Consider the following 15,914-nt stretch of genomic DNA (forward strand, 5'->3'; position numbering starts at 1 on the left):
TTTTTAATCTAATTATTATTTCTATACTTGTAACATGTTCAGACTTTAAAGGGATATACATCCGCTCAAGGGAGTTGTACATAGAAAGTTTATCCTGAATAGACATCTTCGTTAGTCAAACTGACAACTGTTTGTCGTGTCTTTAACCAGAATACCCTCAAATCCACATTTGAAATTTCTTTCAGAAATGAGCAATCAAAGAGGTACAGTAGGACTGTAAGAAATTAAGAGGGGAGGAAGTAATAGGATTTACAACTTTTAACATCAATTTATTATCCCACAATAGTATTCTTGTGAGACACAATTTTAATGAAATGTAGAGTTTAATAAATTTTTCTTGATACTCCAACTAAAAAGTCTTAAATCGGGTAAACAAACCTGTAATAGGTTTAATTTTCTGAACAGAGAATCGTTATAATTTTTTTTGTATTTTTACATTTCTTTTATACAACTTGTCCACAAATGTAAGGATAATTTTTTTTTAATATCATTGTTTTATATATATTCATATTGTAGAGAGAAGAAATACATATACATATATAATTCAAACTATGTCAATTGTAAATTCACTTGTCTGAATCAAATCATGAAAAACAGGTTACATAAAAATATCACAAAAACTTATATAAAACATGCAATATTGAAAATTAAAAATCGAAAGACAAAGACTAGAAAGATAGTTGAATATATAAGCATGTATATATGTATCTAATGTTAAGAAATACAATTTAATACAAAAGAAATAAAATAGGTTATAATAAAATACGCCTCTTGATGTTCACAGAGATTTTAACAAGGGAAACGAATTGTAATCCTGAAAGCGTAAAATTCATGTCAATAATTCATGTATTACAATTAACAAAAGTTAATTATGCAAAAATTTAGGAGAAAAAATTGTTAGTATCAAATCCAGTTAAACAATAGCGTATTTAGAATGGGCAAAAGTAAGTAACAATTTTGTACAAAACTTTTACAATAATGATGAAACTGATATTGGTGGAATTCAAAGTGGTCTCGCCAAAGAACTGTTCCTCAGGGCTCTGGCAAGGATTCGTCTTTTTGTTGGAGAACAAGAAAACGAGACTTGAATAAAGATCTACGAATCAATACCCGGATGAATGAAAAGAAACAAATAAATAAATACCTCATCATATTTTTTAATAAACTAATGGGAATCTGTAGTATCTGCTTTTGTGAAACTATCAACAAATAAGCAGCAGAACGAATAAGAGGTAAAGGATTTTATTATTAATCTGGGAAACTTTCCTGTTTTCTGCTTCCACCAGCTTGTGGATCTTCATCCACGTCTTGTAAGCGTCCCTAGTCCGAGAAATATGAGTGGCTTCTTGGACAGAATTTTCTTTGCAGATCAATTTTTTTTTTCTACGTGTCTCGGAGCTAAATTTGTAAATCAATGTCTCTGGTTTCTCTCACAACTTTTTTAAATTCAAAAAGCTAAAAAAAAATGTATTTTCTCGCTTAAAGTCCTCCACTCTCGGGCAGGATAACTAATGTAGGAACTCAACTAAGCATTAATTTTTCACGTAGGTCAGTTGTAAATTGAAATACGCCAACATCCAAATGAAACTGAGGGGAAACATTAACTACCCTTACATTCTGGATTCCTAAAAGCAAATTTCTTTGAAGAATCGGTTCTAGAGTTTTTGAGAACTCTAAAGAACGACCACCACTTACATGCTAACCGCTTCTTGCTTAGGGGAGACTTGTTTCTCAAGGATTAGAAGTCGTGATAGTGGGTTGCAGAAAACGACGTTTGTGACAAAGATACCGTTTTCTTTAACTTTCCAATTAAATCTACAACTTTCATTTGAAACACTTTTCCTGAAAAATCCATCTGAAGGAACTTTGGGAAGACGATGTTTTACAGTATGAAATATGATTAAATGAAAGTGGCATTTCTGGAAGTCAAGTTCTCGTTTTTGTGTTTTGTTTTTATAATTTTCCAATTTCTGTTCAAGAATCACTATAATGTACGTTAAATACCAGACTGAAAAGACATGAGGGCTTGCCATTTTTTTGGGGGGGGATAGAGTAGAGTTTTATTCCGGCAATCCTCAATACGCTTTTTCTGGGAATTGTTTGTTTTTTTTCTCATAGAAACTCTGAAGAACTTTAATTCGTCACTAACTGTTAAAACGGAGTAAAAGAAAGCGCGTGATTGGTTCGCACCACATTTTTATTTTACTGTATTAGAAAACTTTAAGATTTATTACGAAGTTAAATAATGAACTAGCAATAAAATAGTTGATGATTTCATAATTCATACTTTTTAATTTTGGACCACCCTCTTCGAAAAAATGATAAAATCATTAACTTCGTAAAAAAACAACTGCTGACATACTCTTTTTATTCACCTACGTATATTACGGACAATATTATACCCTTCTTGCTTGTACTTCTCCTTCACTCTCCAATAATTCAGTCTCCCAATCCTCTTCTTCACCAGGTGCAAACGTATAGAATGGCATGAGATGATGTCTCAAACGATCTATGCGACGTTTTCGATGAAGTAAAACAATAACCTGAAGGAATTGATATAAAATCATTATCAATCATAAACTGGTTTTATACACATTCTTATTGCATAATATGTTCACATTTTGATGACACAGATCTTTAAATCATATTCGAACTTACTATAATAGTTAAAATGATGATAATTAATAAAGAAAAAAATGGTACTAGTAAGTAGCTCAAGTTATCGTCATTTGACTCTATTTCGTCTACTGTCCCAGGCAAATTTGGCAATATCTCACTTGCTTCTGTAGTGTAATTATTATATATTTCTGTATGATTCTTCATTCTGGTAATATTCAAATTGGATACTACTTTCATCCCACATCTACAAAAACAGATTATTTTACTTTTATAAAACACTATAAGTTAAATTTTTGTTAAAATCCTAACCTTCCAATGGTGGTTTTATGTCTTGATAAAACATGTAGACTAGGCTTGCAGCTTTACTTAATTAAAGAGTTAAAACTATTTTCGACGGATTAATTATATAGAATAACTACTCTGTTTGTTTTCAGGACTACCAGTATTTTCCGTGCACACTGACAGTAATAACCTACTCTTAACTAACTTAAACTTCTGTACTGTTATCTTAATATACAGATACACGTCTGAGAAGAATCCTTACAAATTATGTATACATATGTATACTACGTGTACGTATATCGTGTTATACCTACTGTCTCATTTTTTTTCCATCCTTGATAAACAAATACAAGTTTAAATAAGTATAGATTTTTGTTTCCATAAGATAAGTAATATTTGAAAAGGAATCTTGATTAAATTTGAAGAATGAAGGAAAGAACTTTATTGGTGTCTTTTGTCTTATTCGTGAGGTTCTTTTTTTTCTGAGTCTAATTAGGAAAATTAAATAATAATTTTTTTTGGGATTGAATTTAAAGACAAAAATTTCATTTTGTTTTCACTAAAGTAATAAAATATTTAGTTTGATGGTCAAATTTATTTTACTTTCCCTTAACAGAATTTTTTTTTAAGGCAAGTCAACATTTTTTATGTGCTCATTGACTGCTTTGGAACCGTGTTCTCTCGTACCAGAGGTGGGCAAATTCGTTCATTTTAGTGATCTCGATGATAATTTTTGAAAGCTTAGAAGTTCCCAGGCGACTCCTTTTTTCAGTTATGGTTTGCCCTGCTTTAGGAAAGATATTTTCACAAGGCCCCGAACTCGCCGGTGAACAGAGTACTTTAATAGCCAATTAATACAAACGAGAATAGACAAACTTCCTCTGCTGGAATTTATCTATTAAGTTCAAGATTGGCCCTACTCCTCGAATCTCGGAAATTTGAGTTATTTCGCCACGAAGTTGTCGAGATCTTTCCTCAGATAAAAATTAGGACACCACGGCTCAAATGTTTCCACCTTAAGTCTGCGATCACTACGAAAGATCGCAGTCTATGTCTGTCACCAGCAATTCTTAAGAAGTGATTCTGCCATAAATTTTCAGGATCTACTTTTGTTGTGAACTGAATTTGACGGTGAAGTAAAAACCATGTCGGTCTCTTGACCATCTACAATAGGGCTTACTGGTTTTTGTGGCTATGTCCCAATACTGCTATTGAAGAAAGGGACCTGTAATGTTAATACTGATGTCCTAGAGTGAAGGTTGCAAATAGACATTAAAAAAATGGTATTGTATTGAGCTGCAAAGCCACTTGAGGCTGTTAGGTTGGCGAATCAGGAACCTTTAATGGTAGCCTGAAACTCAGCTTTTTCTTATCTCAATAAAATCATCAAACGCGTATGATGGATGGGCAACATGTTATTTACTACCCATATTTGACAGATGTAGGAAAAAATAATGAAACCCTCGAAAGTAAAAGATTATCATTTTATTTGTATGACTGCAACAGTCGAATGGGAGATTTGTCAGTAGAAGTTCATGAATGTATGAAGGTAAGCCAAGAAAATTCAAGCGAGTTTTAAATAAATATGAAAATTGTATTTTAATAATTAAATTTTTCATATTGCGGTATTTTTTTTTTGTTTTTATCATCTATTATGAGCTTTAATTAATTTCCTAACAAAGAATGAACTACTAATTGATATTGTGTGAGTAGTAGGCCATCAGACAAAAGTAAACATTTAAGAAAAAAGGCTATTATTTGAATCAATTTTTTTTCTCTCTTTTATTACTCTAATAAAAACTGAAGTACGTACTTTAATTTTGTGTACACATTTTAAGCATTATTTTTGAGGAAAGATATTGTTTTTATGAAGATAAAAATGCACGAGACCTTCCTTAATACTTCTAAAATCCAATACATAATTATGTAAATTTATGTTCTCAATGATAAATTCAACACAAAAATAATCTTAATTTTTCTAATATTCGTACATACGTTGTACAATTATTTCAGGTATTATTTCTACAATTCAATAACTAGCATGGTACTACAAAACTCAGAAGAAACAAATTCATGTTTTCATTTAAATAAAACATCTCTTATTTATATTTAGGTTATTTCTTTAAACTTACATATTACACACATTCAACGTAACAATTTTTTGTTAACAATTATTAATCAAAACTTGGGCAACATTAAACAAAAATCTTATCGATAATGTTGTTCATTAAATAGGAATGTTCAATTGGAAGGAAAATTATTATCCTCAATTTATATTTTAATAAATTTGTCATTGAAAATTATAAAAGCACTGTAGTAAAAATGGCATTAAACTCTCAAAATGATGAGAATACTAAGAATGAATAATATTTGAATTTATTCATCATCTCTCTGCTGTTTGTACAGTTTTAAGTTCTTGGATAATTCTAGGGCTAATTCTGTAGATGAAGCACACAGAAACTGACGACTCATCAAATCTAACGGTCCACCTATAAATGATAATTTCTTTTTAAAAGATTTTGATTTTTAGTAGATCATCTGTGAGCGACTGAATAGCAAATATATTCACTAGAATTCAGATAAAATATAAATAATCTGATTCCATATCAAGTGGTTCTTCATTATGTTGCAATGTAACTTGAAAAATATTTCAGAAATATTTGTTTTTAGAGTTATTGGTTTAACAATCTAAATATAAATTTGTTTTAATCAATATATTGATATTATAAAATATTTCTACTGACCTGACGGGTCAATGACAACTCCTCCAGCTTCTCTTATAATCAAAGATCCTGCTGCCATGTCCCAAATGTGCGGTCCAAATTCAAAGTATGCATCAACCGATCCTCTAGCTAGCATACTCATACTTATTGCGGCCGTTCCATAAGATCTAAATCTAAAATGTTCATAGACGATCTGATGTATTCGCGTTAACGTTTTGTTTTCCCTAAGCTTTTTAATATTAGCGAATTACAGACGAATTCTTAGTTTCTAATGAACATTCACTTACACGCGTAAAAGTTACGTTCTGCATTTAAATAGTGTTCACTTTTTTATTTTTCTGAACAAAAAACCCATCTCAAGGCCCAACAGATCTTCGGCCAGTGTTCACAAAATTTTGAATAAATAAATAGCATTCATTTTGAAAATTATCTTAAGTTAAGAAGAAGATTTACTTGTGCGCGAATTCTGAGTCATTAGAAAGCTTTTTCCAAACAAAATTAAAGAGAGTTTAAACTAACCCATGAACTTTCGGGTAGAGAGTGGTAAAATTTTCAATTACACATCGCATTTTCTCTGGGTCGCGGCTGGAACCGCCTTCAAAACATATTAGTGCTTTGTTTATTTCTAGAAACAGATTAAGAGCTTATGAGTAATATTTGGATTATCTAATTATCTAGTTAAGTCATTCCAGCCACTGAGGCAGAAAAAAATAATAATATTTAATGTTAACTTGAATTTAATGTGGAGTTAATAAAATGCAGGGTACAAGAGGTAGAGGGTAGCGCCCAAGAAGGCGTTGGATGCAGGATGTGGAGGCCGACTTGCAGAGGCTGGGAATGACTGATTGGAAAAGGAAGGCGCAAGACAGAGAGAGGTGGTTCGAAGTTGTCAGGGAGGCAAGGTTCGCCCAGAGCTACAGAGCTACTTAGTAAGTAAGTAAGTAATAAAATACAAAAATAACTTTAATTAGTTGTCACTGGGTTCAGTTATTTAAAGTAAATATCAATTTAATTAATTGAACTTTTGTGATTTAAATAAAATTCAATCAGAGTCGAACGTTCTAAAATTTATGAAATGAGTTACTTAAACTTATTAATTAAATACTCTTGGAAGGAATAAGCCAGTACGTAGCGTTCAAGATATCCTTATCTCACAGAAGCCACGAAGAAGAAAGTGATAGAAGAGAGATAGTCATAATGAAGAAGGCAGTGAATGAGGCTGCGCTATTCCTCAAATTGAATATTGGAAAAGATAGGATTGGTTTTATTTTCATTAATATATTGGTAAATTGAGCCATTAAAAGCCAACAGTACTGTGCATACCAATATGTTAGTTTTTCCTAGCCCTCATAAAAAATAATGGTCAATATGTAAACAAGACCACAAAACAATAAATAAATAAATAATCACAATAACTAACCAGTTCTTCCAGATGCAGCAATCGGCTGGCCATTGAGATAAGCTCCCTTTCCTTTAAGGGCTGTGTACAATTCTTTAAGTACTGGGTTATAGATTATTCCAAACTCTGCTTCTTTGTTAACATAAAATCCTATCGAAATACACACCAAAGGATTTCCATGAACAAAGTTCATAGTACCATCTATAGGATCAATAATCCATGTTGGATAATCTAACAACTTTAATTCTTGATCTGTGGATTCTTCAGCAATAAACCTTTTAAAAAGCAAATTCGTGTTAGAAACTTATACCTACCCATTTTACATCATTCAAAGGCAAATTGACAAGTTAGCTGCTAGATTTAGAATGTAAAATACAGATTTGTAAAGTTTCAACTATCCTGCACACACTTCTGGAAATGATTAGCTTTAAACTACCTGATTAAGTAATTAGTGTTCATTTTATTAAATGCAGATCAAAGATAGTACATACTTAATACAAATTTTCAACAAGGAACTGACCTAACTTCTTATGTAAAAAAATGTTTTCCGTTGTATTTTTGGATCTAATAATCAAATCTGAATTAAAAATACCTACTTATGATCGGGAAATTCTTTAGAGATGCTTGAAATAATAAATTTTTCGACTCTCTGATCAGATTCTGTTACAAAGTCAACGGCACTTGATTTTGTTGATACTTTTTTATCTTTCCATATAGCTTCAGTTATTAACTAAAAATCATACTAATTTAATAATCTTAATATTTATAAAATATATTTTTTACTTTGCTGCTAACTCACTTTTCCGGCTTCCTCTACCAAGTTTTTTGCTACACCGAAAATTCTTACAATGTCGCTACTTGCAGTCATCTTTAATTTGCACTAAACAAAGATTATAAATCTGTTCAAACTACTCGAATACTTACAACTTCAATTTGAACTGAGTAGTTCGTCACCGCAAATTGGATAGAACGTCTAACATTTTTAATCAGCTGGTAGCTGTCAAACTGACACACATGCTCAATGCCCGTGAATGGAACTGTGAAGTGGAAAGTCTCCGTTCATTGTTGGTTCAGATTTTTTTTTTTTTTTATATATACCTAGATCAATATATTAAATAATGGATTTTAACTTTAAATTGAGTAGTTTCATAACCCAAGAAATAACAGTAATAAATAATACTTTGGTACCTGAAAATTTCGCAGGGGATCGAAGAAATTTAAGGTATGTGTTTAAAAATTAATTATAATGTATTTATCCAACCGAAGTCATATCTTGATATGCAATAAATAAATAAGTATAAATTTAGTAGGAAGTAGAAATATTTAAATAATTGAAAACAGTTTTTAAAAGATGGGTGGTATCAGTAATATTAGCCTTTTTTTCAACTAAGAAAATATTAAAAGTTTGGTCGCAGTACATGGTAATTTATTGGTGAAACACCAAACAAATACTTTTAAATAAGATTTTATTTTATTTTTTACTCTTGCCAATCGGTTGTGAATTTTACGTCCGAAAGTTTTAAGATTAACTCATGATCTTAACTCTGATGTAATGTAAAATTGGTTAGCTTACTAGCACTTTCTTATGTAAATCATTTAAAATGATTAGTACAATCTGCTGGTAAAAACTCAGTGATTCAAAGGTGTTTTTTAACCTTTAAAAGTTGCTTGTTAGAATTCCTAAATCAGGATTGAGATGTTTCGAGAGATTATTGTTTGCTTTGCAAAAATGATTTTGAGAATATCATCTGATTTGTTTTAAATCTATTGTTTCAGATTTTGTGTAGGAGCGATATCTGAAATTTTAGATGATATGGGAATAGCGTCAGCTAAAGCTCAAGGATTGCTGAAGCCAATTACAAGCGCTGATAAGTTGCGCAATTCCGAACATATTGTATATCTCTTGACAGAAAGAGAGAGTAACAAGTAATGTTTTTGTTTATATATATTTTGAGCTTTGTGAAAATCAGTTTCAACAGTTAACATAAATTTTAATTAATCATATTTTAGTCACAACGGTTCAGTCATTGGTATGTTGAAAATGGGAAGGAAAAGACTATATGTATTTGACAAAACTGGTGAATGTCATGAGATGATACCTCTTTGTGTCCTGGATTTTTACGTCCACGAGTCCAGACAAAGGATGGGATGCGGAAAGAAATTGTTTGAATACATGTTAAATGTATGTTTAATAATTATTACCAATATATGTTCATTATGCTCTGACATGTTTCCTCGTTCAACTGACCAAAAAATCACTACTTATTCTTGTGAAAAAAATTAGTGGTTTTTATAGAAAATGAAAATAATAATGCATTTCAAAAATTAATTAAACTTTTTTTTATATCACTAACTAGCACTGGTCATATTTATATCATACTTATGTTAAATAAAAACTTTTTTAGGTCGAAAACATAGAACCAGAGAAGCTTGCAATTGATAGACCATCGGACAAATTTCTTTTTTTTCTCCGTAAGCATTATGGACTCAAAAATTCCATACCTCAAACAAATAATTACGTCGTATTTGAAGGATTCTTTCCTAGAAAACCACATCATTCAGGTGAGTCGTTTAGACCTCAGAAAAAAACCTAGGTTGTTAGATACTTTTTCATTAAACATAATTTTTTGTTAATTTGACTCTTATTTATAGCAACATCGCTTCTTGAAATAATCAGGATACATTAATAACTTGTATTTCACCTAAAAGAAGATCTATGAGTTTAAGGTTCATATAGTGTTGAATTCAATTCCTATTAAAAAACGCTATGAAGATCTAGTGAAATGAATTTTGCCATTAAAAACTTAATTTAAATTACATTTCTTTTAGTAGTTTTAGTTCATGCGTAGTTTTTTTTTTTTAATTTATTTATTAAATAAGACTCAAAAGATAGTTTTTTGTACTTTATTTACCCAAAATTACAGGGTTACTTAGGCAACTTTCGAAACACCACAAAGCCCATAATAATATCAGTGGGTCAACCAGTGGGTTCCACATTATCTTTGTTGTCGCAAAATGTTGGAAAATTGATTGGTATAAAGGATCTGAAGTGAGTGCGCAATTTTGAGTTTGCTGTTAGAGAACAAAGCGGCGATACTGTAAGTGCTGTGGTATGAGGTCTAAGGCATCTCCTCTAATTTCATCTATTTTATGGTTGACATTATTTTTACTCTTCTTTTGTACAAATAATTGCGATTGCGCCGATAATGCAGTTTGAAGTTTCACTAGAAGTTCTCACTAGAGATTTTTTGACGCTGAACGAGTGATGTTTAGGAACTAATTTATGTGTGTGTGCCCAACATATCTCAGAATAGGAAAGTTCAAATTCGATAGCTAACCGACTAGTTGTCATCATGGTAAGCAAAGATTTTGTTACAAAATTTTATCAACTGGAATCTACTTTTCTGAAAGATTTTTTTTTTTTTTTTTGAGATTTTCCCTTAAAACGCACGATCCAACTTTTTTTTGTAGGCTCATTGCATTCGTAAACTTTTTGTAATATTTAGTATGAATAAAATTATCTTAATAAGCGTTCTTCGTTTGATGATAATATAAACCAAGCAGCGATTCGACAATGTCATGTGAGTAGCCAACTGATTTTTTTTACATCGGTTCCTTCAAGACCATTGTCCTCTTTTCGAGAGTTCCCTGTTTTCTTAAGTATTTTTTAAGTCGGATGTTATATGTTCATTAAAAAGTGCCGACTATCTCAGAATATACTTAATTGATTCTTCAAGTAACTCTTTCAGGGAGTTTGTCAATAAGTGATACTGTTGATTTGTAAAAATTAACTATATAATTTATAAATCCGACTTAAATGTTTACTACAAAAACACTAATCATTGCTAATAACGATTTTAGGTTATCCACTTAGTTCTGGATTTGGAAATCCTAAAAGAAGCAGAGACACACCACCTGAATCGCCGTACAGGTAGTTGATTGTTATTATTCTATCCATTTTAAAAGGTAAAATTAAACTAATTAACCATATTATTGAATTAACAATTTTTAATTTTGGAATCCTAAATTCGAGAAGACAAGTCTTCTGAAAAATTAACTTCTTTGAAATAATAAATGACTAAAGATATTTGATTTTTTTTTTTCTGCAATGTATTAAATTAATAAACTTAATTAAAAATAATAATAGAAAGCGCTTAGCTTTATAATTCAAATAACAAATGCAGTTAATTATTTTGTCAAATAAATTTAACAGTGTTGGAAAAATGGGTTCTTTAAAATACAACGGAAGGCACACAGCTCATAAACCAGAATCAACTGTGGGAAAGGTAAAGAAGCTAATTCTGTAAATTTTGTTTTTGATAAAGTATTAAAATGAAGTTCATACACTTTTATTTACTGTAAATTGTTAATTTTAAATAAAATTTGTCGTTACGTCTTTGTTTTTGTTTCGTGATAGCTATTTGAGAAAGATATATATTCATAAGTTGATAAATTATTTTTAATAAAATTTGGCACCATATTCTTTGCATCATATTTAAAGATTCCATCTGTGGTCTCAAAATATTATTGATACGGTCTGATTAAAAGCAAATTATGGAAACCGACATGTTTGTTTAAAAACCTTTTTCTTTTTTTTTATTACTTAAGACATATTTTTTATTGGTTTAATTTATTTTCAGATAATTCATTCTTCTCCGGTACTTTAAAAGCTTAGCTAGCAGTTTATGAGGTAGGTGTATGCATATTTATCTACATTTTGTTCATCATATATATGACCCGTCCCCATATATGATTGATATTATTTAAGAATTACCATGAAAATAATCCTCTTTGTTCATTTTTCTCACTGCTAAGGAGGTTAAAATCGTCAGAAATTTAATTAACCATCAGAAACATCTTCAAAAGCAGAGCTGTCCCCAACTGTCTAATACAGTTCTGTGGGGGAGGGGGGTCTGTACTAAATTTTTGGCCATTTCTTTGCCTCGAATGACTTGAGACCTGACATCCAACACAGCTGTCCGCTAGAGATTCTAATACCCTGCGGTACTCCATCACTCAGTTTATCTAACTGATTAAAGAATTATTTTGTAAAGGCAAATTTTCTTGAACAAAGGGAGAACTGATTGATACGTATTTGGACAATTCAAATATCTAATGTAATCCTAATCTAATCAAAAATATTACACAACAAAATAAGTTTTCTTCTATTAATCAGAGAGCTATTGTAAGTAATTCAGTAAAAATGAGCTAATGAGCCTCCAAAACTTACCTCAATTTTGGAAAAAAAGTTCAAATTTTAAAACTAATAAATTTGGACTTGGCTGTTAATTACTGTTGCTGAAGTTATATATTGGGGGTAACATGATTTCCCCATAAGCTGCTGTAAAAATTTTAAGTGCCATATAATTTTTATTTTGTAAGTAGAAGATCTTGAAAGATTTTTTTCTCCAAAACCTTTACTCTTAAGAAGCACTTTAAATGCATGTACATATATTTTCCTATGTATTTTATATGTCAATTTTCCTAAATATAGCAAACAAATATTTGTGGTAGTTGAAGCAGACTGTTACTCTATGCTTTGATTAATGTGTTGCACAGTGTTTGAAAGGATAAAATTGAAGCAGTGTCCATGGTCACAGTAACTAGCGATGATAATCTCTACCATTTCAGCAACTGGATTAGCAATTTAATAGTAAGAATTTAAACAAAGAGTTCTGCTTAAAGCATGAATACGAACGCTAGCACTTTTTGAATACTTGCAATAAATTGATTTAATAATGTTATTTAATTTAATTTTGATTATTTAAAAAGACGTTATCATTTTAATACTTAAGATAATATATTAATATTTTTTATAATTTTACTCATTTTATGGTTCCTGACATATTGTTTTTCAGATAATGATCTATTTATTGTTAAATTATTTATAATTTAAGATGTACTTATTTTAACATTGTTCATATTTTAAAACCTCTTGTAGTTGAGTGTAAAAAATGTATTTAAAAAATCTAAACTTAATTAATTCAGATATATCTTATGCCAGTTCATATACATGGAGTATTAAAAATTAACGCACTTTTAATGTCATTATGTTCAAAAAGCATTGATTTTTTAACAACCGCAAAAAAAAAATCGTGGCTACTCTTTCAGCTTTTTAATAGAAAATACGTAAAACTATCTATTATATTTAATGATCAAAGACGTGCGTTTCCTCTGAATGGATAATCTTCCAAATTAAAAATTCACCCAATGAAATTTTTGCCTTGCCTTTTTGGCTCTATTTTTATACTGGAATATAAAGTCTGAAATTGGCCCCCAGCCATAATCATGATTTCTTCTATAAACCGTAACTGTGATATTGAGAAATAAAAAAATTAAATTAGGCAGACATTTTTGTCTACTAAATTACAACTGTTTTTAAATACCTTGATTTAATAATGTTATTTAATGTTGACAAATAGAAAAAAAGACGTCATCAATTTGTTTGTTTTTTTTACTGAGGTCAATATAGTTAATAATAAATGTTAATTTAAAATGGGCGACTAATACATATAAATGTAATAACTCAACTTTCGATATATATTCTAATTTGTTTTTTAGTCCTACTTAAAATTGGTTCTTGGCTCTTAGTTCTGTTTATTATTTGGAAGCATTGCACATTAACGAAAGTAAGTTCTTTTATTTCGGCGTATAGTTAATTCAGAAAATCATCGTCCAAACATGGCTGTTCATCTACTTTTTAAAAATAATTACTAAATAAATTGAAGTTAGTTTCTACTATTAAAATGAGTGAGAGAGATATTTTGCGGCGTAAATTATAAATAATAAGAAAAGAAAATCTGCTATTGCTCACAATAAAGTCATTGTTATGGGGTCAGATCTTTATTAAAATTATTAATGCAAGAAACCCAAGGGGAACACCCAATCTATATAGAAAGAACCAATGTAGTATTAAAATTCAGTGTTCAAGTTGTATCGCTAATGTGAGTAGTTTCAAATGATATTTATTTCAAGTAGGTATTATTTTTTAGATTATATATGCAAATAGTAGAAATATTGTTCTGGAAATTTCTTATTTTTCGATTCTTTAGGTAGTTAGTCCATATTACATTACAAACGAATTCGTCATTGTTATTTTATTTATTTTATACTATCTTCTTTGTTACCTTTTATACCAAATTTTAACTTATTGGTACATTTTTTCAAATAATTTATAACAATGAACATTTTCAATTTGGAAAATAAATAAGCGTAATAAATATAAGAAATTCATTGTGCAAAATATAAGGCACTTACTGTACTCACTTTTATAATATTTTTTTATTTTGCTTTTTCAAGAAGCACTTTCCAAGGTTGTGAAGTAAATAAATAAATAAATAAATAATAATAATAATAATTCAAATGTTTAAAAGATTTATAAGAAACGATGCAAATTTTGAAGTTCTATCCTCCATATCATAAGAAATCTGAAATAAGTTTTCAGGATTAATTTATTAACTTTTTTCTGTTGCACAATCTTAAAATAATTTTTGTTTTTATTTATAATTTTGAAAACGATATTTATTTAATTATTTGTTTAATATCTTGAATTAATCTATAATATAAAATGGATTTCCTATCATAATTACTTTTTTTTTGTGGCCAATAAGGTTTTGGAAATTTGAGACCACTTCTTTCAGGTTTATCTTTACGTCTTATTAATATGCTTTATTCAATAGAAACATTTTAATAAACATTATTTGTTCGTTATTATTATGGTGCTTTATTTATAAATTATAAGGAAATAAACATTTTAAATCTATTCATACTGCCACTTTAAGATAGAACATCGCTTGAAAAGCAAAAATAATGCGAACTAGATGTTCCAAGAGCACAAGTTATTGTAGTTTCAGTTTTGATTTATGGAAAAGTACAAAAATTAATTAAATAGTAATAATTGATTTGTATGTAGATTTAGTTTTTATACTTAATTGGCTTGCCAAATAATTAAATGTAATAAAAGAGGTTCACGCATTTTCTTTTTAAATTAGTTATAATACAGTATTTTTAAATTTGTTTCAAGAGAAAGTTTACTGAAAATTACGTTTTTATTTATTAAGTTACTAATTCAAACATATGAGAAGATCCTAAAGAAATTATTATTTAAACATAAAAGTTATGAAATAATATTTCATTACTAACGATATCTTTTTGTCTTTCCTTTTTTTTTGTATTTTGTATTATTTAATTTTTTTAAACCAACGTTTCCTACATAATTTTATAAATAATTTGCCTGCTATTAATATTTATATCTGTCATATTAATATAATTTTATCTGTGATTGCACTTTTTGTTGGTACTAAATTTGCATTTAATTAGGTTATGGATTTAATTTATTTTTTGCTTTAAACAGTTATTTGCACTAATGAAAAGAACATTAAAATTTTATAATCAATTTTATTTTAATGATTCATTTGTACTATCGCAAACATGTATACAAAAACTTTAAACAAGGAGGCTGAAAGTTTAATTCCTTTAAATTTGTATGTTTTAAAATATTAAAATGGTCACTTAAACAGGTTTTAGTAAATTGCGTCAAATAATGCAAAACCATATTTATTGCGACATTATAAAAGTATAATTTATTTTTTATTGTATTTAAATAATTTATTAACTTGTTGATTTAAAAAATAATGTTATTTATAATTTGTTAATGGCTCTAGTAAAATGGATTAATTACATTTTGGAGCATATATTTTTTTAATTCCTCTTCATATTCAGTATTGTGTAGGTTACTACACTGACACAAACAAAAATACCATTCGATAAAATTTGTGCTTTATTTTACTTACTAGTAAAAAGAAATGAATTCAAAAAGTGAGGATTAGGAAATTTTACGTGAATATGCGACCGAAGTATATTTAAAAACGAAACTCGGAGGAAACATTATA

The 15,914-nt window shown here is 29.1% G+C and overlaps 3 protein-coding genes across 5 annotated transcripts; 1 reads left to right on the forward strand and 2 right to left on the reverse strand.

The window, feature by feature from the left end:
- Positions 1-248: 248 nt before the first annotated feature.
- LOC141449924 (small integral membrane protein 29-like) lies at positions 249-3,165 on the reverse strand. Of its 3 annotated transcripts, none has more exons than XM_074119877.1 (4): positions 2,929-3,165; positions 2,659-2,863; positions 2,403-2,543; positions 249-814 (listed from the first exon to the last, which is right to left on the reverse strand). In XM_074119877.1, exons 2-4 carry the CDS (start codon positions 2,854-2,856, stop codon positions 779-781), a joined length of 375 nt encoding a protein of 124 aa, XP_073975978.1. In that variant the 5' UTR covers positions 2,857-2,863; positions 2,929-3,165; the 3' UTR covers positions 249-778. The 3 variants fall into 3 exon arrangements, with proteins under 3 accessions (XP_073975978.1, XP_073975980.1, XP_073975979.1); XM_074119879.1 differs by having other exon boundaries at positions 2,380-2,543; XM_074119878.1 differs by having other exon boundaries at positions 2,376-2,543.
- Positions 3,166-4,371: 1,206 nt separating this feature from the next.
- LOC141449920 (inositol monophosphatase 1) lies at positions 4,372-7,962 on the reverse strand. Its single transcript, XM_074119870.1, has 6 exons — positions 7,823-7,962; positions 7,620-7,753; positions 7,045-7,298; positions 6,144-6,249; positions 5,646-5,797; positions 4,372-5,390 (listed from the first exon to the last, which is right to left on the reverse strand). Exons 1-6 carry the CDS (start codon positions 7,889-7,891, stop codon positions 5,278-5,280), a joined length of 828 nt encoding a protein of 275 aa, XP_073975971.1. The 5' UTR covers positions 7,892-7,962; the 3' UTR covers positions 4,372-5,277.
- Positions 7,963-7,988: 26 nt separating this feature from the next.
- Positions 7,989-15,704, forward strand: LOC141449921 (alpha-tubulin N-acetyltransferase-like). The gene is made up of 8 exons (XM_074119871.1): positions 7,989-8,245; positions 8,800-8,949; positions 9,034-9,205; positions 9,429-9,585; positions 10,885-10,954; positions 11,237-11,309; positions 11,664-11,713; positions 12,583-15,704. The coding sequence occupies exons 1-7, from the start codon at positions 8,142-8,144 to the stop codon at positions 11,688-11,690; spliced, it is 753 nt and encodes a 250-aa protein (XP_073975972.1). The 5' UTR covers positions 7,989-8,141; the 3' UTR covers positions 11,691-11,713; positions 12,583-15,704.
- The last annotated feature ends 210 nt before the right edge of the window (positions 15,705-15,914 follow it).

This window comes from Rhodnius prolixus, unplaced genomic scaffold (genome assembly GCF_049639745.1).
Source record: "Rhodnius prolixus isolate KJV_2025 unplaced genomic scaffold, Rpr scaffold_2, whole genome shotgun sequence".
Taxonomy (NCBI): domain Eukaryota; kingdom Metazoa; phylum Arthropoda; class Insecta; order Hemiptera; family Reduviidae; genus Rhodnius; species Rhodnius prolixus.

Bases quoted from the DNA above. Each gene is read 5' to 3' on its own strand.
- LOC141449924 (XM_074119877.1), bottom strand. From the start codon at position 2,856: ATGAAAGTAGTATCCAATTTGAATATTACCAGAATGAAGAATCATACA. The intron at 2,544-2,658 runs GTAAGTTCGAAT...CAATTCCTTCAG, and splicing joins TCATCATTTTAACTATTATA to GTTATTGTTTTACTTCATCG. The intron at 815-2,402 runs GTATAATATTGT...TTACGCTTTCAG, and splicing joins GAGAAGTACAAGCAAGAAGG to GATTACAATTCGTTTCCCTT.
- LOC141449920 (XM_074119870.1), bottom strand. From the start codon at position 7,891: ATGACTGCAAGTAGCGACATTGTAAGAATTTTCGGTGTAGCAAAAAAC. The intron at 7,299-7,619 runs GTAGGTATTTTT...GCTTTTTAAAAG, and splicing joins AAAGAATTTCCCGATCATAA to GTTTATTGCTGAAGAATCCA. The intron at 6,250-7,044 runs GTTAGTTATTGT...ATCTGTTTCTAG, and splicing joins TGCTGCATCTGGAAGAACTG to AAATAAACAAAGCACTAATA.
- LOC141449921 (XM_074119871.1), top strand. From the start codon at position 8,142: ATGGATTTTAACTTTAAATTGAGTAGTTTCATAACCCAAGAAATAACA. The intron at 9,206-9,428 runs GTATGTTTAATA...AAACTTTTTTAG, and splicing joins TGTTTGAATACATGTTAAAT to GTCGAAAACATAGAACCAGA. The intron at 11,310-11,663 runs GTAAAGAAGCTA...ATTTATTTTCAG, and splicing joins CAGAATCAACTGTGGGAAAG to ATAATTCATTCTTCTCCGGT.